Source organism: Tribolium castaneum, chromosome 10 (genome assembly GCF_031307605.1).
Source record: "Tribolium castaneum strain GA2 chromosome 10, icTriCast1.1, whole genome shotgun sequence".
Lineage (NCBI taxonomy): Eukaryota > Metazoa > Arthropoda > Insecta > Coleoptera > Tenebrionidae > Tribolium > Tribolium castaneum.
In genome coordinates this window covers 6,506,915-6,527,573 of record NC_087403.1, presented here as the reverse complement: position 1 = coordinate 6,527,573, position 20,659 = coordinate 6,506,915, and the positions used below count along the sequence as shown (strand labels likewise).

General features: G+C 36.4%; 4 protein-coding genes across 6 annotated transcripts; 3 read left to right on the top strand and 1 right to left on the bottom strand.

Moving 5' to 3' along the window:
- Positions 1-2,764: 2,764 nt before the first annotated feature.
- On the bottom strand, positions 2,765-6,412 carry LOC103314650 (uncharacterized). The gene is made up of 4 exons (XM_008201153.3): positions 6,203-6,412; positions 4,511-4,660; positions 3,226-3,577; positions 2,765-3,074 (listed from the first exon to the last, which is right to left on the bottom strand). The coding sequence occupies exons 1-4, from the start codon at positions 6,273-6,275 to the stop codon at positions 2,888-2,890; spliced, it is 762 nt and encodes a 253-aa protein (XP_008199375.1). The 5' UTR covers positions 6,276-6,412; the 3' UTR covers positions 2,765-2,887.
- Positions 6,413-7,086: 674 nt separating this feature from the next.
- LOC659126 (uncharacterized) lies at positions 7,087-10,498 on the top strand. Of its 2 annotated transcripts, none has more exons than XM_965458.4 (4): positions 7,087-7,226; positions 7,847-7,926; positions 8,236-8,493; positions 8,930-10,498. In XM_965458.4, exons 2-4 carry the CDS (start codon positions 7,854-7,856, stop codon positions 10,357-10,359), a joined length of 1,761 nt encoding a protein of 586 aa, XP_970551.1. In that variant the 5' UTR covers positions 7,087-7,226; positions 7,847-7,853; the 3' UTR covers positions 10,360-10,498. The 2 variants fall into 2 exon arrangements, with proteins under 2 accessions (XP_970551.1, XP_015836824.1); XM_015981338.2 differs by lacking the exon at positions 7,087-7,226 and adding an exon at positions 7,670-7,689.
- Positions 10,499-10,805: 307 nt separating this feature from the next.
- On the top strand, positions 10,806-15,786 carry LOC103314651 (hypothetical protein). Its single transcript, XM_008201154.3, has 3 exons — positions 10,806-11,117; positions 11,169-11,432; positions 12,806-15,786. The coding sequence occupies exons 1-3, from the start codon at positions 11,051-11,053 to the stop codon at positions 13,243-13,245; spliced, it is 771 nt and encodes a 256-aa protein (XP_008199376.1). The 5' UTR covers positions 10,806-11,050; the 3' UTR covers positions 13,246-15,786.
- Positions 15,486-17,647, top strand: LOC103314652 (uncharacterized). 2 transcript variants are annotated; one of them, XM_008201155.3, is made up of 4 exons: positions 15,486-15,621; positions 16,758-16,994; positions 17,043-17,135; positions 17,182-17,647. In XM_008201155.3, the coding sequence occupies exons 1-4, from the start codon at positions 15,489-15,491 to the stop codon at positions 17,493-17,495; spliced, it is 777 nt and encodes a 258-aa protein (XP_008199377.1). In that variant the 5' UTR covers positions 15,486-15,488; the 3' UTR covers positions 17,496-17,647. The 2 variants fall into 2 exon arrangements, with proteins under 2 accessions (XP_008199377.1, XP_064215464.1); XM_064359394.1 differs by lacking the exon at positions 15,486-15,621 and adding an exon at positions 16,014-16,113.
- The last annotated feature ends 3,012 nt before the right edge of the window (positions 17,648-20,659 follow it).

Genomic DNA, 20,659 nt, shown 5'->3' with positions numbered 1-20,659 from the left:
GTTACTTTTGTAAAGAGTAAAAATAAGTTATATATTTTTTTACTTCAATATAGCAGTCAATAACTTTAATTTCCTTCAAAAAATAATGAAGTAATTGAAAGAGAAAGAAGACAGCTGGAGAATGGACATCGGAGAGAAAGGCTTTTAATAATTGTGGTGCTTCAGGTACTCTACCACTTGGCTTTGAAATGATTATGGCCAAACTGTTTGAGATAACTGTGAGTGCACTAAGTATACAGGTGAATAATACTTCTTGAACAGTCAGTTATTGCAAATTCATTAAACTCTGATTGAAGCATCAGTAATCGGTTTACCATTGCCAATATTCTGAAAATCAATCATTCGTGATAGAACTGGAGTTGTAATTACAGCGACAAAGTAAATTAGCCATCCTACAATTCTGTAGATAATCTAAATCTCAATTTACATGGCTTATGCCATATGTATGATAGAGCAATATTTTAGTGACATTAGAAAATAGAACAGAGATTTGACTTGATTTGATGACGATGTTTTTTTAAACAACTTTCGAAGTGCAGGCTCTGCGGCTAAAGTAATTAAAATAATTTGAATATTCGTGTATTTTAAGTGCAGTTTAGCTTTTTGCAATCGAGTTGACCATAAGTGGCAGTTTTTGCTAAAAATTATCCCGCGTTCTGTGGTGCTTTTTGAATTTTAATTAAGCCACTACGTCCTAATTAAATGTGAACAAACCCCAACAATAGGTGTGCAGCTAGAGATAATTAAATGAAACATTTGTTTTTCTTTCTTTGATGACGAGAACATCTGCATGAATTGCTTCAATGTCACAGTTTAAAAAGAGTATCCTTAGGAGGATGTGTTTTGTTTGAAATGTTTGTAAAACAAGCTCAAAGACTGTCAAAAATAAACACATAAAAGGAGAGTTAAATGCTGCAGTCGCAGTAAAAATGTTTCAAATTATTAGTAAATTTGGATTGATTTACACGGCCGAGGCATTTATTTTTATGGCTGCTGTGTTGCGTTTTGCTACACGCTGTATATGGGTTGTGTAAATGTAATTTCTCTTTCAAAGCAAACTAATAGAATCATGTCAATAAATGCCAGATCCAGGCGGAATAACAAATAAAATTGTTAAATTGACAGAATAATCGGTTAGCTAATCATCATTGATGTGAAATAATAATACGAGAACGCAACGGCCATTAACATTATTCACGCAGACATGTTTGCAATTAACGAATTAACAAATCAATAAAGGATTTAAAAAGGTACGAGTGTATGAGCACGGATATGCGAAGGAATAATTCAAAAAGTAACAAGGACGGTAATTTAGGATTAAAAGTGGAAGGATATACAGAAAGCGATTTTAAATAATAAAAATGCGCCATTTGATGCGAAACGTCGACAGAAAAATTGTGTGTTTAATATTCGGCCTGTCATTATTTCCATCATACATTCAAATAAAATAAGCTTTGGTGAGTTTTTATTTTGCAAGTTTCATTTTTCTTCGAGATTCCGTAAACGTCCAGTATTTTTATCGAATCAAGAAATTCTAGTTCGGAGCCAACTGTTTTTGCCAGCAAAACTTTTCACGTGAGAAAAAATACGCATCGGTTGCATTGGTTAGTTGCAGGATTAAGGGTTTCGTGCTAGGAGAAAAATTGCAAGCAAGTGTATTATTATTTACGGATCCCTTGAAGCTTCAGCTATACATATTAAATGAAGCGAAGTACAATCAATAACATCAACATCGTGCAAAAACGGGGTATAAACAATGAGGTTAAATTTTCAGCTCTATGAACAGACGTCTTTTTGGGTTGTTACTAATAACGACAAAAAGTTTGCTTGGCTCTTGCAGCCATTAATGTAATCCATTAACTCCAACCCTGAATTATAAGCCCGTTAAGCACAACAACACTACTTTAACGGTAAAAATCGGCCCCGTGAATCTTCCCCTTTTTTAAAAATAAAAAAATAAATTACTTTTGCGAAAAAAATCCGGGGGTAAATAGAATTTGCGTCAAATTTTCCACAAGAATAGGAGTTCCACACCAAAGAAATACTGTCACATGAGCACGCACATTGTCTCGTTAAAAATTTATTTCTTTACACGTCACTTGAGGCGAGGCTTTAGGACTATGTAGTGTCCCAACGGTGTGACGATGGAATATTGTGGCTGCCATTAGAGTCATCAAAAATTTAATAAAAGAATATTGTCACTTCTTTTAGAATTATTTTTATTTCGGGATCATTCCCATTCAAGGAAGGGAAACGGCGCGTTTGAATTTCCCCATCATGTCACAGAAGCGCGACAATTAATATTTGCTGTTACTTTTCTTTCCTCCAAAAGTTGGAGTTTGCGTCTAATTGATGATATGCTATTTTTTCGATTGATTTCAGGTAAAAAACAAAAATTGAACTGAACGTAGCGTGCTCTCATTAGAGCCAACGAGACTAAAGATGCTAAAAATGGATTATTTTATCGTTTTATTCAGTTTTAATTAATAGACTTGCACGGTTTAGCTTTACACAATTCACGATTTGAGAAGTTGAATGGTTTAGTGTTGGCGGGCGAAAATAAAAAACAATTATGAAATATTGAAGTGTTCGTAGCCAATTATCCGTCGTTCGATGGAGGATTTAATGCTTAATTTAGGAAAATTACAAGTTTAGTGAAGTTGGAATTGAATCAGCAAGAAAATTAATTAGAAATTTAAGTGTCATTGAAATGGTTGTTTGAATTGATTTGCTCATCCTTGTAGGATTTGAGGAGTAATAAGAATTGTAAACGAGGGAAATATTTTATTAAATAAATAATAAAACAAGTTTTTGATGAAATAAATAAGTGCGAGTGATGATTAGGAATCTGGATCAATTTGTGGAGTTCTGGAGTACGTGACGTCTCCTACGTAGATGTCGCCGTTTCATTGCTAGTATTTGTAGCAGGAGCGACAGCTTCGGTATTAGTCTCATTGGTTTCGGGTTTTCCGAAAGTTAGACCTAGTAGATTCCCGAAGAAAACAAGACCTTGTTCTGCCGACTCATTTACAGCGGCTATTAGTTCCTCTTCATTTAGTCCTTCCGATTCGCTCCTGAAATAAGTCACCGCTTGTACAGAACGCGTTATTGATTCCATTCTCCGCAACTACTTATTCCCAACGAACTTACGGAAAGCTTAATCAAGGTTTTATTTCGCTATTTCCGTCCATTCCCTATTATGAATACGTCAAAGATTAAACTTACTGCGTGGCATTGTTGCTGCCTTTTTCGGGCTGGAGAAGTGTCGTGAGGGTGGAATTAACACTTTCTTCCAGTTTCATGCCTTCGGGCCCCATCGTAAAACATCCAATATTAAAACTCGCTGTAACATCGCCCAGCAATTTCGGCTCTAATAGTAAACAGCCTCGCAGTCCATCATTGTACGGCTGTAAGTCAGAAAAACGGGCACACACTTGCGCTAAATTAGCCAACAGGGCCATACAAGTCGGCGCTGGATTAGGGCCTTTCACTTGCTCGCTGTGAAGAAGACTTTCCCCATAGGAAACGTTGACAGCAATCCCTTCGTCCTGCGAAATGTATCTCATTCGAACACAACCTAAACATAAAAAATTCAACAATTTCCTCGGAATTAACAACGGTATTGAAACTTCTAACGCAAAAATTAAACTTTACAATTGTGTTACCAGTCTTCAGAACTGCACATAAGAACATAAAGCGCAAAACTAATTACGCAAAGCCCAACTTTGAGCTCAAATTATTAAGTCGGATACTAGAAAAATTAACATGAGATTAAAAAAAACTTACAAACTCAGATTAAAAGTAAGCCGGCTTTTGAATATGTAAAAATAAATCAATCTTCGGAACGTGTTCCTGCGATGTGAATTGTAAACCACATCTCCCTTTAAAATTTGAAATTTAATTAGAGTTCAACTTTTAGAGGAACTCTCCTAAACTCGAGCCATTTTTATTAAAATTATCCAACTTTAGTTAAGCCAAATATAGAGCGTTTTGTAATAATTTACAAAGTTTGAGAAACAAACGCAAGTAAAAGTTACTCCTTGTAATGACTGACTTTTGTAATTGTATTAAAATAATATACACGAGGCGAAAATTAAAAATCATAATTAACAAAATGTGTAATTTGCGAAAACGTTGTCGTCAAGACAAAATACAACCAAATTTCTTTAGAAACCCGTCCCCCTATTACGCTCAAATTAAAAAAAGTATAATAATACGTCGGAAAATTAATTAATCAAAAACTGTTTGTAGTCTTGCAATCCCTCAAGCAAATCTCGAATAAAATATTTGTTGTTTGTAAAATGTTGCGTCTTTGTGCTTGTATAGCTTTTATTATTAGTAGCTAATGAATTGCCGTACGGAAGGAGAATGTGAAACACATCCTCATTTCAAGTCTGCAAGCAAATCCTGGTTGCGGCTTGGAACATTTCAAAAATGTGCATTAAGAGATCCTTATTTTAAACAAAAATTCGATGTGTGGTAAGGTTTGGTGAAAACAAAAAGACCGTACCTGGCCCTCCCAGGTCGATGTAGGTCAGATTGAAATCGACGCAGCACATACAAGACGGTCCATCACATTTGCAAGTTCTGAGGGCCGTCGAATCTGAGTTGTCATCCCTCTGTTCTAAGTCACTTCCTTCGTGTCCCCAGTTCCAGAAATCTGGAAAGACGTGTGCAAGGCCGAGCTTAATTACACAATAAACTAATGTGTGACAACAATAGCTTGTGATCTAAAGAAGTGGAAATTCAGTTCTGTGCAAAATGATAGTTTTGCGCGAAACTCTTTGAAAGGAACAAACAAAGAATGTCTCTTTGTACAGCTGTCGTTCCTGACAAAAAATCAAATAAATCTGTGATATCAACCGGGTGAAAATAATCGAAAGAATAACAAATATTTTTATGAATTATAAATTAATGTTCCTGCAACAAGATTTATCTCGATGTTCAAATTGCGCCGTAATTAATTGCACTGTTCCTATTGTATCTATTTAAATGTCATTATGAAAGCTTTGCTGTTATTACTGGCTGTAGCAAAACTAAATAAAGGCATAATGGGGCAAATAAATGAGAATCAATTCGACCCTTCCTGCCCTCAGAGTATCGCATACTGAAAACTGAAAGCTCTGTGTACGATTTATCTATCTGACAAATGTTTGTATTCGTTGATGGTAAAATAAAGAAACAGAATTCCGTGTTTGCTTGCGCCCTTTAATCGAAATCGACAAAATTATTAATGGGATTTTGACATATGATGTTGCTACTAATTGTAACAAAACAGTCTTTAAAAAATTCAAACTGGTAATTGCATCAGCGGCAAATTGGGAAATGAAATCAATTTAGTTCATTAACTAGCGTAAAAATTTTCCTGTCGAAATTATTGAGAAAATCTTGAAATTAATTTTAAACTTAATATGTGCAAGTTTTTTAATTTTAAAATATGGAAACTTTAATTTGAAAAACTGGTAATCCCTTAAAGCGTATTAATAATGTAATAACCTGTTCTAGAAGCTTTTATTGTATACTTTCTTCGAGATAAAGGCCTTGACCCGTAATTTTTTAGTGAACGATTTCACTTCATCATCATGGTGTAATAGCATCTTCTCTTAATTAGTTCATGCTCGAGATTTGAACAATCCATCTCACTTTGATTGATTGAAACTCGTGTACAAATGACAAGAATGATACAAAGCAATCTAATAAGAGAATATATCGATTGATGGTCTTAAATTACTTGCTTCAAGCGAGGGAAGTTGCCTGACTGATTTAGATGCAGTGTTTATTTGTGTCGACTAGAAAATCTACTGAATCAGAAATTATTTAAATATGTAATTACTTTAAGAGCTTACATATTTCAAACGAAATAACAGAGTTTCACTAATTGTGAACGTCTCTTTGAGACGGCAAAGAAGAAAATAACATTTCGGTAGAAATTATCATATCGTGCAATTTGTTCCGTTTGTTTCCCTTTAGATCTGCTTTGTTACATTAATTAGCACCGGTTTTAATTACAAGAATAAAATCTGTTCGGTCATATAACTAACTCAAAAAAAATAAATTTCGTTCAGCTTTGAAAATGTTAGTCCCTTTCAAGTTTTGATCTAGCTACATGAGTCGGAGCGCTTTTGATAAAAGTACAAAGTTGAAAAAGTGGCTGAAGCATGGCATTTGCATTAGCTGAGGAAGTTATGTTTTATGGACTCACCTAAGATACTGGTGGAAGACACATAAGTGAATGCAACAAGAAGTACAACAAATCGTGATATCACGCAATGCATGGTGCAACGGTTTGAGTTGGTCAGTGCCAAGAGTGGCTTAGCTGGGAAACGGTAACCAGACTTTAGTATGCTAGACACGAGGATCTTCGATGGTCTTCGGTCCTTGGCCGTGATGGAGGCCACTAGGTCACCCAGTTCTTCACCTTATTGTCGGAGGCACTGGCCTTTCACAGATTGTGGCACACCTGATTCATACTATTTATGAAAACGAAACCACGTTTCGTGGAAATTATTAATTGTGCGGGAAAATTAGCTTCCGGCAAGATTGAAAGTTCCTTCGACAGGCACATGCTTGAGCAAGACGCGAAACTCGAGAACTAGAAAATGGCGACAAACTGCTTTTTTCTCAGAAAGATACAGTTCTCTCAACTCCTCGACCAAATTTTTTACGTGCCACCGCCATTTTTCTCTTAATTAAGACAGTTACAACACTCCAATTAAATAATTTTTGGAGAAGTGTCGATCTTTCAAAAGAAATTAAATTGTGCTGAAACACTTGAAAAGTTTCCCTCTAATTTAGGCCGAAATACTGCTCACTCATTTAAATGTAAAATAAACCCAAAAATTATTGAAAAAAATTGCCAATGAATAATCACATTAAATGTGTGGGCAAAATAAACGTATCGAGTGCAGAGTGACCCACTTCAAGCTTTTGTTGTTTTATTTATAATCCATATTTGATGCTTGTATGCATTACGGATATCCGTTATTTAAATAAAAATGAAATGTAGTGTTTATTAAAATGAAACTGAATGTTGAAAAAATGCTTTCTACGGTTTACACTGATGTGTACCGGATGAACGTATTGACCTAACTTGGTTGACCGACTTTTGGACCCCTCCATGTCTTCCGAAGAGCCGTGAAAAATATTTTATACAGACTTAGAACAACGCTCAAGAAGTGTGGATCAGTATCAGTGAAGTAATTGTAGAGTATAGTGTAATTAATTGGGTGAGTGCTTTTGTTTAATAAATTAATTTAGTAACACAAGTGTTGAACATTTAGCACTTAATTACGAGGAGAGGTATAAACGGACATGTTATTAAGACCTTTATATCTCAAAACACGGGATGAAATTGCGGTTTTGTTTACAAACAATTAATGAGAAGTGTTTAATTGATTGCAAAAAGCGAGTCGGTAGTTTTGCGTTCTTTTGTGCGGCTATTAAAACTGGGAATTTAGTGTCCTAAAAAGAATTCTTGGCGAGCTTCCGGCTGCAAAATTATTAAGGAAGACAACGATCCATATCAACGAGTACCGTACACTACCGCATTTTATTTAAACGTTTTGCTGCTTGAAAAAATTAATTAATCGTGTAAAGCCATACGTACCGACAAATGAAAATTCCTGCTCGGCTAATCTAATTCAACAATAAATGCTTTTGACATCTTGATTTAGTGTAGTAATTAAAAAAGTATGTGCTTGAAATAAATAGCGTTCACAATAGATTGCATAAATTGGGGAAACTAAGTTTGCGTGATTTCTTTCTGATTTATACTGACAGATGGTGGAGGGTTTTCGCGCTGTTAAATGCCCAACTGCATAGTACAACTAAACAATTTTGCTTGCAGGAACAACATGAAATTGTCTTTCATCTTTGAGCTACTGCTGATTTTTATTCTCATTGCGTTCGCCGCTTCAGCCGTTATAGGTAACAACATTATTTTATTTACTTAAAACTCACCCCGATAAATAGGAAACTAAAACACATCTGACTCCAATAATTTAAAATTACCAGAAACTTTCAGTGACACTTTTAATTTAATTTAATTGATAATTTATTTCCGTTAATAGAAGCTTATTGGCCGTCAAATAATTGTAATGTTGATGTGTGAAAGCTGTTTCCGGTTTCACAATCCGAATAAAACATTTGATAAAATCTCGCGCCTTCGACTCCCTCAACAATAAAATTTCTAGTCCAAATGTTCCGAACCAACGACCTGATTGTGATTGTTTCCAGATTCCAAGGCCTTGCATAATAGTAAAAGAGCCATAACTCGAAAACATGGGAAAATTACTCATAAGAGACGTCAGGATTCCTCCTCAAATAAATACTGCAGTTGTTCGACAAAAATCTGCAACTGCTGCAGAGAATTTAATATACCGGTGGTTTCTTTACAAGGACCTGGATGCGCCTCTCTTCAGTACCTGAAAGGAGATCGCCTTGCAATCTCGATGAGTTTCGGCGAAAGAGTACTTACAAACACTACTATTTCAAGTGAGTTTTATTCGACTCCTAGCGAAGCAACTTCTTTCAATAACACGACATTTATATTTTTATTGCGCCAAATCATGCGTTCCTAGTTTTCTAGTCTCCCATATTGGTTTTTAACTCGGATTTTGCATGCAACCGCATCCGCAAACAACATCAAAATATTAAATTAACATCATGTTAAAAATCAAATGTTTTACTCAAACAATAATGCAGTAATTACTTCATATTTATTTATTTGCGGTATCTAATGAAAACATTTGATTCATACAAAATAAATGGAATATTGTTTCCATATTTGTGCTGGATTTAATGAACAGTAATTCCATTCTTTGTCCGACAAATGTAATTCATTTTTCTTCAATTAATAAATCGGATTACTTAGGTATCGTTTTATTAATAGAACTTGATAATTATTCGTTATTTTTGTTGTCATTTTTAGGTAAGAAGCCTCGGCCGGTGTGTATGCCTTTACCTGGCGGAGTTTCGAAGTTCTGTGGCCGGGTTTACAACATTGGTCGTAAAGGTGACGACTTTAAAGCTTGTCTTGGGCTCGAACTGCGGGCGTTGAACGACGTCGAAGCTGCTTTACGTGTTTCCTGTTTCCGTTTCGGTCCCAATGGACTTCGCGTCGAACCGTCTCAGCCTCTCCCCGTCGTCGAAGAAGAAGATAACGACGAGGATGACGACGACGACGATGACGACGATGACGAAGACGATTATGACTTCGACGACGATGATGACGACGACGACAATGAAATCGATTCGGTTGACTATGGCACGTTTAGCGTTTTCGATGACGATTTCATCGGGGAGTACTTCCAGTCCGAATCGTCAGGCAGCAAGAAGAAGAAGGTGCAAACGACCAAAGCCCCCGTGCGTAAAGTGACGCGTAAGCCGGTCATAACTCCGGCGAAAACCAACCGGAAGCCCCTCCGCACTGTGAGGCCTAAGCCAGTTAGTGTCAGGCCTCCGGTAAAAAGTTCGACAAGTTCGACCCCGGCGAAATTGCAAGTAACGCAAGTTTCCCCAGTGATGAATGAAGTTACGAGTAATCCGTTTGATATGCAGACCTCTGGCGAGAAAGTTCCTTCATCATCGCACGAATCAATTGCTGCCGTCACTGCTATGCTGCAAGGTCCCGCAGGAGAAGCGATGTCTCAAGCGGCGGCTGAAGTTCCTGCCAGTCCTGCTTCCATAGACACACCCGCGCCGACCGCTACGCAAACTACTCAACAAATGCCGGATATGTCTACAAATGTCTTAACTGAACAGCCAGGATCGATGTCCCAAGGGACCGGATTGAAGGATATTACTGAAGAATCCATTAATCAGAACTTGGAAACGACGACTCTCGAAAACACAGACTCAACTACAACACTTCCAGACAACACAACTAAAGCGATTAATAAAAAGGACAAAAACGACGAATCGGATGAAGACGATGACGACGACGACCCGATATCGGAAGTTGTGGGGGAAGTCATTGAGGAGGAAGTTGACAGTGCGGAAACAACCACAAAAGAAGCGATCCAAAACGACAAAGACATTGCGAAACCGCTGACAACCAAACACGACTCTAAGGACGTCGTAGACGATATTGTCGACGGAATGGTTGACACGTTCGCCGAAGATGACTCAGAATCGGAAGAAACGTCAACTAACAAAACTAACTCAGAAGCATCCGATGACGATGATGACGACGACGCGGAGGAGGACGACGAAGATGAAGAGGAAGAGGACTATGAAGATGACGATGACGAAGAAGAGGAAGATGAAGAAGAAGAAGCGAGAAAAGCCCGCAGAGAAAAAGTTAAAAAGGCTAGAGGGCGGCAAAGTCGCGACATGTGGTTAGCCAGGCTACACTGGTAGTTTTATAATCTCCATTATCATTCCAGTATTTATTTATTTATTTATTGTTATTTATTTCTACTGTACATATGTAATTAATGCCACTAACCCGACATGCTCAATTTTGTAATACCTGTATTAATAAACGTTTATATAGTGAGTCGTTTTATTTTTTCCCTAATGCTCTCAAAAATGTAAATTATTTACATCACTAAATCCATAAAAAAATAAAAGCAAGCTAAATTTATTTCCCAATAGACGTACAAAATATTTGATTGATTTAAAGACAGTCTGATGTCGCGAATCAGATTTCCAAATGCACAACACAAGTATAAATAATAAATAATTCAACGTAAAAGAAAAGACCTGGCAAAGCTAAATATAGTGGAAAGTAATGTTCGAGGAAATGGGGGTCCGAGAGAGGCTTGCTTGTTAACATGAAAACTTTCCTGTGATTCACAATTAGATTGGTTTTACCGCGATGATGAAAGAATTTAGAGAAATATTTTCTATTTTCGTTCAAGTAAATTGGAGAGTTAACTGTACTTTCGCGCCACATATTTTTAGTAATCGATCGATAAATAAAACTGTATATTGTTTAGAAGAAGAGACTAGAAAGTGGTACATATGTTTATGCCGGTTGGCTCAGTATCCCAGAAACTGTTCAGCAAACGGTATATTAAACCGTAGTTTGTGAGAACAAACTGGGAAAATGCAATCGTTTGTTCTATTGTGTTTGATTCTGTTAACATGTGGTAAACTATCAGAAGCTGGCAAGGGTAAATAGGTAATTAATTTCTTGTCAGGTCGTTAACAATGTGTCACTCCAGGTAATAAGAAAGTGTCGACTTCAAAAAACACCACCAGTGTATCGAGTAGTAATCAAGCGACGACCACAACAAGCCGGCCACTATTACCAGGACTAAGATTACCTTGTTCGTGTGTTGAAGGACAATGTGGATGTTGCACGGGTGTCTTATTAGACCAATTTAATCAAAAGGCTTGTCTGAACGTGTCATACGAGCCTGATGACTTTTCTCTCACAGCTATGATGTCTATGAATGGACGCGTGCTTTATAAGAGAACTGTTTCTGGTAATTTATGATTCCGTTTAATCTTTCATTAAGTCGGTTAGTAGTTCACAATTTCTTGCATGTCTTTAACTCATTGTACTTTTTACGTCTGACCTAGACACGCTAGCAGAAGACCACATTGGTACAATCGCAAACTTAATTAAATACAATTTCAATCGCTAGGCAATGATCGGAGTGGTAATTTTTCAGTATAACGCAGCGAAAGTTTAAATCGACTTTTTAAACGATTTAACGACTATCTCGATGGTAAGTTCCAAAGTTAGAGTTATGGCCCATAATAGTGACCATTTCGCTAAAAAGGTTTTTCCCAATTAATTAAGAAGAAAGTGTTATTTTGAATGACGTTCCCGCGAAAACTTTAATAACATTTAGTGGCAAAATGACAATAACATTTTCAATTCGATTTGTCGATAGCTTTGATTACGGCGATATAATTTCATTAAAACTTTACCGCGTTTATACAAACTTGGATATTTTACATTTGAAATATTTAGATACGCATGGATGTTAAGCTGGCACATTTTCATAAAATAGCTTATGCAAATACTCTTCGAAAGATATTTCGTGAGGTAATAAATTTTTGTTTGTTGGTTTTTAACTTCGGGACAACGATGGAAATGTATTCTATTCACGGAGTTGTTTATCAGTTATTTTCTTTTGTGGCTACTTCTCAAATTAAGCCGATTTTCTTTTATTAAATCAATTGTTTCCGAATTATTACAAAAATTACAATTCCCTTAAAAAATTATTTAATGTTTGGGTTCCAAGCCAGAAATAAGCATTTTTGAATGTAATTAAGCCGTTTTATTATTCATCGCTAAAGATTAAAAAGTCGGCTAAGTTTTAAAATTCCTAAGCACTTTAGATAATACTTTTATTCATTTTGTGCTTAAAACTTTACACACATTTTAAGATACAGTATCTCATCTCCCAGACGTGAGAAACTTATGAATATTAAAATCGATTTACAGCCGGCTTTAAGTTGCGTATGGAGGTAAAAAAGATTTTATCAGAGCGTATTTATTTTGAATCGAAAATATTTCATTTAAGGAAATATTTAAATTTTGATTAAAATTTCGGGTTGAAACACTGAAGTGACAGCTTAATTAAATTTTGGTAGAGCTAAATACTTTTTCTTAAGGTGCTCTTAACTTTAACGCTACCTGACATTTGATAGAAACAATAGCTGCTAAATCAGCCTGATTTAATTATTTTTTCCATTCTACTAGCGTGCGTTAATTAAATCCGGTGATTTTTCGAAAAGTAAATACATCTAACGTAATTATTTTCGTGATTTATGTGAAGCGCTCCATTTTCGTATTTTCTATTTGAAAATAAAACGCAATATTTCTGTATGATGGATTAACCAACAGGTAAAAACCCTCCTCCGATGTGCATTCGACTTCCCCGTTTCCAGTTCATCCGATTCTGCGTCGAGTTCTCAAATATCTATTTCGCAAGTCGTAATATACACTTGTGTATTGATATGGAGGCAAACTGGGAAGACCTAACTTTAGTCGAGTGGTCATTTGACTGCATCCGGATGGGGGCTTCGGGGGTGGCAGTCGTTGGGCCGGAGGAGGGAGGCGGCCTGCCTGCGAACCCCGTGGATGTCGTCGATCAAACCAACGAAGATTACGACGACAGCGCTAGAAACGTGCCCCCAAACCACCGAAACGACACAAGGAAGCTCACGCACTGCAACACACTCGTCCTTGATGAAAGCCTGAAACGTGCACGGCCCAACGTCGATAAGCAGCTAATTAAAATAAAGAAGTTGCCCAATGGGGACGTTGTAGTGGCTTATGACTGATTCGGGGCGCAATTTTTGTAAAATAGGTACATTTAAGTTTACGTTGCGTAATTCAATGGCGTGGGACGCAGCGGCTGCACTCATGGAACGCGCATCTTGTTGGCCTGAATTCGAGATGATTTTTTGGTCAAGCGGTCGTTCGAAAATTGTATTGATTTAGTTTCCGAGTTGCAATAAACACAGTTGACATAGTTGTGACGTGGTTTGTGTTCGTAATGTAACTTAGCGAGTCTATTGAAGCGTACAGTTTTCCAACTCTTAATTACATTAAATGCTAGTTTGATATGTGAACCACGATAAATGCTTTCTACACGTACTTGGTGGGTAGCCAAGCAAATGTGGTTTATACCCTAAATTCTCCATGTGTGAGATTTCTTTATAACTACTAAACCAGCCCCTTCAGCACACAGCACTTTTTAAGGTAAAACAGCCTGATTTTCAAGGGTAAACAGAAAACCAAAAAAAATCGTGAAAACACCATGATTTTAAAGCCAACCTAACCCATTTTTGAAACTCGATAATTAATGAATACAAACCCGCTTCGTTAATAAATAATATTTTGACATCAATTTTCTGGACGGGGTATTTCACCCCGTCTGGAAAATCTACCAATTTAAGAAAAAACAACCTAATTTTCAAGGTAACTCAAAAAGTAAAAGGCCCCTATGCACACTGTCCACTTCTAAGAAAAAACACCCCCGATTTTCAAGGGTAAACAGAAAAGCAGAAAAAATATCTATTTGTTTAGAAACAAGGTAATAAAAAAGAATACAGCCCAAATGATCAAACATGTGTGGTCATCTCTCTAACAAACAAAACAATCTTCACAATCACTAGAGTTGAAGATCATATGATTTCTTTGCAGAAACACATTTGTTTTTTATCAAGAAAATATGAAACAGCGTCATATAACTCATACAACTTATTAATTTTTGTAGAGTCTGAAAATAAGTCAACAACCGATAAATACAACTTCAAGTTTCCCTCTAAAATAAAAAATAATTCATTAGTTGGACCAACATCATCTGATTTACTTATAGCAGTAATATCATACCTGTTATCAGTTTTTAAATCAAATAATTTAATTTCTTTTGGTTCTGTCATCGTCTTCGACTCTGGGGTGGCATTGCCAGTCATTTATTACAATAAGAAATTATCACGTAAATTTATTTCTTTTTCATTTATTTTATCAGTCTTATATAAATGCAATAACTGTCTATAAAATTTATAAATTAACTTATATTCTTCAATTCTTTCTGATATTTTTAACCTCTTATCTAAGATTTCTATTACCCCAGCGCCAAGAGATAAACAAACTAGTGGAGGTAGGGCTAACGAAGATAATCCCGACGCACTAAATAATAATTTGCTAATAGATAATCCAATTCCAATTTTATAAAAATATATGTAACTTTTTCTGTATACATACAAGCGTTTTTGTAGATATTTTTCCATTTATAACATGTAGATAATATATAAGTTTTTAATTACGTTCAAATATTGAAATAGTAGTTTTCTCATTTAAACGACACGGTATCTGTTTAAAAGAATATAATATATCATAAAAATCTTTGCCTCTGTTGACATTAATTATCATATATATGATAATTAACACATAAAACAGAGGAACTCATTTGTAACTGCGTGCTATTCCACGCAATATTTTTTCCGCTACTTAATAAATATTTTTTAATTTTTTCTGGTGGAGATATTCCAAAACTGTCAAAACATAAAATATTTCTTAAATATGGTTTGTTTATATAACATACCCAATGTGAGCCATAACAATTAGAGAGTTGAAAATTAATTATACCTGATTCATCTTTTTTAATTTTTTTTGGTAACAAGTCAATTGCAAAAACACCTCGAAAATTTCGCGTAGCTTCATGAGGCAAACCCGAATTTTTCATAATATCAGATATTTCTATATTACTTAAACCCGATTTCCTATCAATTTATACCTTTAAAATCGGGGGTGTTTATCTTCTGTTTAGCATGCTTTTCTGTTTAGCCCTGAAAATCAGGGCGTTTTCACGATTTTTTTTGCTTTTCTGTTTCCCCTTGAAAATCAGGATGTTTTCACGATTTGTTTTACTTTTCTGTTAATCCTTGAAAATCAGGGTGTTTTACCTTAAAAAGTGCTAGGTGCTGAAGGGGCTGGTTTAGTAGTTTTATAGTACGGCATCAATAGTAGTGGAAGACGTCTTGCTGCAATTGACATATCGTTTCGGAAACTACCGTTAATGCTAGTGCGATACAGTGTATCGACCTCGCGTTCAACCATTGTCAACAAATTCATTTTTAATATGAATGGGGCTATTTATGTCTGTCTCGTTAGTGTTTTGTGGGCCCTCATGAATGGACTTGCCATTCAAGGTAGGACATTTTAATTATTTTAGATATTCAGCGATAATCGAAAAATGCTTTGACTAATAAGCACCGTTAGATTAATTAATGTCACTCGGCTTCTGCCCTAACGAGTTAGATTAATTAGTAGTGATGCGCTTTGTGTAATTAAAAATAAATTATTTGTAAAAGTAATTGTTTCACTTTTTTCATTTAAATTCCCTGCCACACGTAGAAATTTCCTTTGGACGTGTGAATGTGCGTGGTGACCTTTGTCGGCACCATCCACAATTTAAACATTTATTAATAAAACTTATTATTATTTATAGTCAATTTCCGTTGTCATCATTTAGGAAAATACCCGCGTACGTTTTCACTTTATAAAAATGAAAAGTAAGAGCTTCTAAAAATTTAATTTTGTCCATAAACGTGGTGTGTTCCGAGTTAGCCGTGTATTACTTAGGACGAGTTTGCATGGATAAAATAAATTTTTATCATCTGGATCTCCGAAATCTTATTTTGGTAAAAGTTTGTACATATCCTTGAAACACCATTACGTGCAATATTTATTTTTGAAACAGTCCCACCGGTAGATAGGGAAATAGCATTTAAGCGATCCTCTTCCAGGAGCAAAGAACAAAGCAACTGAGCATTTTAAATTTAAATTGTTTTTCCGGATTTAGGAAAAATTGACTAAACTTTCGCTTTTATTGATTTGTCCCCTCACTGAATATGTGATATATGCATCTATATGTATCGTAATCTTTTGAATATCCTGCGACGCTGTGAACCCTCAGCTGCTCGTAATTTCTCATTCAGAAAACTACATTCACTAGTGCCTCACTATAAATAAGTATTACATTTGTCACATTTGGATACGTGTTATATATTTACGAACAAAGAGAGCACAAGCACACTAAATTTGTTTTTTCTTAGTTTTTGGACTGACAATTGATTTCATCCCATATCGTAAATCTGGTGAAATACTGCTTGAAAATGCTCCAAGACTTTTTAAGTATTTATTGATTTAGAGTGTGGAGCGTTGACACTGCAAGTAACTCACTCCTCTTGATTGTTATCGCGACCAATTTTTGAATGCAAAACCCGCAGCCGTTGTTTTATTTTGGGGCTCTGGTTGAGAGGCACATTAATACGTTATGTTGCAGAGGGTAATGTAGAATCGATGATGGTGTACTACGATCCCAAAACTCGCATTCCTTTTCGAATGACGTCTATTGAGAACAGCTTGACGAACACGTCAAGTGCGAATGACCAATCATCTACGAAGTCGAGGGGCGTTCTCCGTAGAATTGGTTTTAGGAGTAATGGATGCACTTGTCAGGAGCTAACATGTGGCTGTTGCCTCGGTTTAAAATTAGATCAGTTCAATTTCAACCGAGAGGGTAATTGCCGAAATGGTCGTAAATGAAATTTTTGCATTTATTTTCCAGGCTGTATGAATTTTACTTACGATCCCATGGAGTTTGCGATTAACATGAACATGTTTATGGATGGGAATTCAATTTACGCCAACTCGGTTTCGGGTAGGTTGATATTTTAGTTGGCGGGAATGTAATTAGTGTTTTACAGCGAGAAATCCACCACCTCTGTGCATCCCCGTCCCGCTTCCCTACATCCCGATATCGATAGAAGGATGCGCCAAATTATTCGATATTTACACGCCCGGCCAAAATTTACACATGTGTTTTGATTTCGAAACGCGGGTTCAGAAAGCTACTGTTCTGGTATTACATTTCGACTGCATGAGGATGGGAAATGATGGAGTGGCGCTGGTTAAACCCGGCGATATGGAAATACTCCCATCTTCCACCACCGAAAATCAGATAGACTCGGATGTTTATGACGAGGTCACGGAAATTAAATACAGTAAACCAAAACCTTAGAATTGTACTTCAGCGCTCGTTCGAGAAAATAGACGATTTATCTCACATCACTCTTCATTATTTATTGATTTAGTTTAAAGTTGTAACGTGAGGTGGATTGCAATCGTTCTATTGATGATTTATTACTCAAATAAAAACTTATAAAAGTTAAATCCTCTTTATTCGCACACACATATCGTGCTAACGAACGGAAAACCATTAGCTCTTGAGTGCGTGAGTTAGTTTCAGACTGCTTGACACTGTTATTAATTTGACACTGCTTGTATTTTATAAATGTCGCTGAAACTGACAGAATAATCAATATTTTTTAATATTTCCTTCCCATCGTTTGGTAAGTCACACGAGACCGCAATCCCATAAATAATTAGACAGTGTCGAAAATGTTAACAAAATCACTTTCAAAGGCCAGGGTTAGCCGGACTTAACATGATTTAATAGTTATTAGCATTGTGCTGAGCTGGCAAAAAGAATAATAAATCAGGTGGTTGAACAAGGGTGCAAGTCGAGCTAATTCCCTACAGATGGCCGTGTTTACACATTTGATTGTTTCAAAGGCTAGTTTAAATCAAGAAATAGGTTTATTGGCCTGAAACAACAATTTATAATAATACCGTGACCCAACAAACAAATAAGCGGTGTCATTAATAGAACAAATACACTGGGATAACTTAGTTCAGCGTGTTTATCTTTCCAAGTTTAAATTTTAACACGCGAGCCCATTGCCCGTTTCCCTTCTCTGTTATTCTCCAAAACAAAATAAGCTTTACAACATCCACGTTTACGAGCGAAAAATTTTACACACCGGTATTATGTACTGTTTATGGGACATATTTATTTAAGGAAATTAAATAACAACGGATTATTAAAAAACAAAACTAAAAGTAGCGAAACAATGGCCAATCATTTCATTTTTCACACCCTTCACAGCTTTACGCCCAAATCCTCTTTGTTGAAATATTTAATGATCTTCTCATCTTCCGGACTTTTTTCGCCCAGATATTGCAAACTGCGCGCCATGTGCCAATCCCCTGCCACTTTTTAGCCGCAATATTAATTTATTGCTTAGAAAAATTGACCAACAAGTTTTTGCCGACAGAAATTACTGAATGTTCAGGTTTTTCAGCGGACCTTCACTATTTTTTCACGCTAATTTACATTATTTATTTATGTCTTTTAATTGTCATTAACAAAAGAGACCGGATTTTTACACAGTTGAAAATATTATACAGGTGTCAAAAATGGTTTTCCATTTTTTGTTTCTGCTTTTTAAAGATTATTAAACTCATGTTTCAAATGCCCAAGTTATTAACGAAGAAAATATAAATATATAAATATAAATTACTGTCGGTAAAAGCCACTTTTCTTTGCAAAGATATTACGTGCGTGTGTGAATTCTGCCTTTAGTTCGTCAAAATAAATCCAGATTTTTGCATAAATTTTGAGCTAAAGCTCCAGTGTTCGGAGGATCGCTAGTGTAAATTTTCGCCCGGCGTTGTCTGTAAAATTTGTCGCGAAAGTTGTAAGTGGTGTCGTCGCGAGTTAAGTTGTTGGGTATCAATGGTATGATAATTGCGGCGAAACACGGATGAGGATGAAGATTCGCGAAAAGTTGCGCGCGAGTCTAAGCCCCGGAAATGGGCCGAGAGTCGGCCCAAGTTGGCGAAGTTGCGGCATCCTCTGAAGTAATAGACTGGGCGGTCGCAGCTACACATAAATCCCCGTGTCTTCCCCAAGGTGCAGTAGAAAGTCGCGCAATTCACCGCCGAAGATGACGCGCTTGAGACATGTGTTATCTAAGGCCCGCACGCCGAAATATGAATACAGAGACCGCCCTCGAGTTTTACGCCGCGCTGGATACAACGGCTGAATCCACTCCATGATCAATTATCCATGTGCTCACCTATGTTTTAACCGATTTTGTTAGTGATTCACTTTATGCTGAACGGTGCGGTTGCTGCGGTTAGCTAAGCAAACCGGCGGAACCTCGGATATTCCATATTCAACTTTAACCAAACTACAATTCAAAGGATGAATCGGAATTTATTAAACGTAATCACTGCGCATTTGACTTTCCCGAAGAGAAAAAAATAACCAGGGACAAAGCGGACAATATCACACCTAATTGTTTTTCCAAATGCGTTATTAAGCTTTATAACTAATTCATCCCGTGTCATGAGAGAAACTTTATGGCGCCACCCTCATTACTGCAAGGGACTCGGCCAAACAAATTTCACTTCACCGTGTCAACTATCGTTTAATTTAATAAAAAATAGAAGCTGCGTGGAATTATGAATGCCGAGGAGCCAATTGATGAGTTTTATATTCGCGTGGGTAAGAAGCCGAGATCTAAAGCTCCGAGTTTGTGTATCTTGGTAATATTTCTAATGAAGTTCTGTTTAGTATTCCGTTCACGTTTTTGTCTGAATAATGTCAATTAAATCGACTCATCTATATTCAATTAATGGAGGTTTTTGCCCATTTGTTGCGTAAGCCAAAGGGTTGATTGAAATCGTGCAAATCTAAACTTTAAGACGCATCACCCCGTCAAGCCAAAACTCGTGTTATATGGCTGGGTTTCCGGCAACTGCAGCATTCTGAAATGATTTATTTGTGTATTTGATTTTCTAGATCAGCACATGCAACTTTTATGTTTAGTAACGTAGTCAGGTTTTAGGTTTGCCGGCATCAAAATTTTATTGGCCCTGTGAGTGTACTCCCAAATTCGACCGATTTAAAGTTGGGATGTCTCCTTCGTCAAATCTCTTCTATTTAGCCGACTTTATAGAGATTTAGTGGTATTGTGAGATGGATCTGCATTCAGATTGCTGCCGCGCGTATGGAGTGCTCATATAATGCATGGTTCAGCGCCGTTTCAGCCACATTTAAATGTTTGGCTTTTAATAAACATTGGAAGAGAGGTTTAAAAACGCCGCTTTTCCGTTACCTCAATTCAATTACGAATAGTCGCGTTTCCGAATAATGTGGAGCCGAATATATCTGACAGCAGCCTTTAATAAATCTTTAATTCTGTTGAAACTGCAAACAGAAATGTATGTTAGGTTGCCGGCGGAGCGTCGAATCGAAAATCGAACCGATCCATTCTAAGACAAAATATTTAATTAAGTCAGTTTCGGTGTTTAAACAAACAATTTTCAAATTATTTT

What these genes read in the sequence shown, in the direction of transcription:
- LOC103314651 (XM_008201154.3), top strand. Translation starts at nt 11,051, where the DNA reads ATGCAATCGTTTGTTCTATTGTGTTTGATTCTGTTAACATGTGGTAAA. An exon ending in ACTATCAGAAGCTGGCAAGG is followed by an intron (nt 11,118 to 11,168) that starts GTAAATAGGTAA and finishes GTGTCACTCCAG; the next exon opens with GTAATAAGAAAGTGTCGACT. An exon ending in TTATAAGAGAACTGTTTCTG is followed by an intron (nt 11,433 to 12,805) that starts GTAATTTATGAT and finishes ATTAACCAACAG; the next exon opens with GTAAAAACCCTCCTCCGATG.
- LOC103314652 (XM_008201155.3), top strand. Translation starts at nt 15,489, where the DNA reads ATGCTAGTGCGATACAGTGTATCGACCTCGCGTTCAACCATTGTCAAC. An exon ending in GTTCAATTTCAACCGAGAGG is followed by an intron (nt 16,995 to 17,042) that starts GTAATTGCCGAA and finishes TTTATTTTCCAG; the next exon opens with GCTGTATGAATTTTACTTAC. An exon ending in TTACGCCAACTCGGTTTCGG is followed by an intron (nt 17,136 to 17,181) that starts GTAGGTTGATAT and finishes AGTGTTTTACAG; the next exon opens with CGAGAAATCCACCACCTCTG.
- LOC103314650 (XM_008201153.3), bottom strand. Translation starts at nt 6,275, where the DNA reads ATGCATTGCGTGATATCACGATTTGTTGTACTTCTTGTTGCATTCACT. An exon ending in GTCTTCCACCAGTATCTTAG is followed by an intron (nt 4,661 to 6,202) that starts GTGAGTCCATAA and finishes ACGTCTTTCCAG; the next exon opens with ATTTCTGGAACTGGGGACAC. An exon ending in CATCGACCTGGGAGGGCCAG is followed by an intron (nt 3,578 to 4,510) that starts GTACGGTCTTTT and finishes TTTTATGTTTAG; the next exon opens with GTTGTGTTCGAATGAGATAC.
- LOC659126 (XM_965458.4), top strand. Translation starts at nt 7,854, where the DNA reads ATGAAATTGTCTTTCATCTTTGAGCTACTGCTGATTTTTATTCTCATT. An exon ending in CGCCGCTTCAGCCGTTATAG is followed by an intron (nt 7,927 to 8,235) that starts GTAACAACATTA and finishes GATTGTTTCCAG; the next exon opens with ATTCCAAGGCCTTGCATAAT. An exon ending in TACAAACACTACTATTTCAA is followed by an intron (nt 8,494 to 8,929) that starts GTGAGTTTTATT and finishes TGTCATTTTTAG; the next exon opens with GTAAGAAGCCTCGGCCGGTG.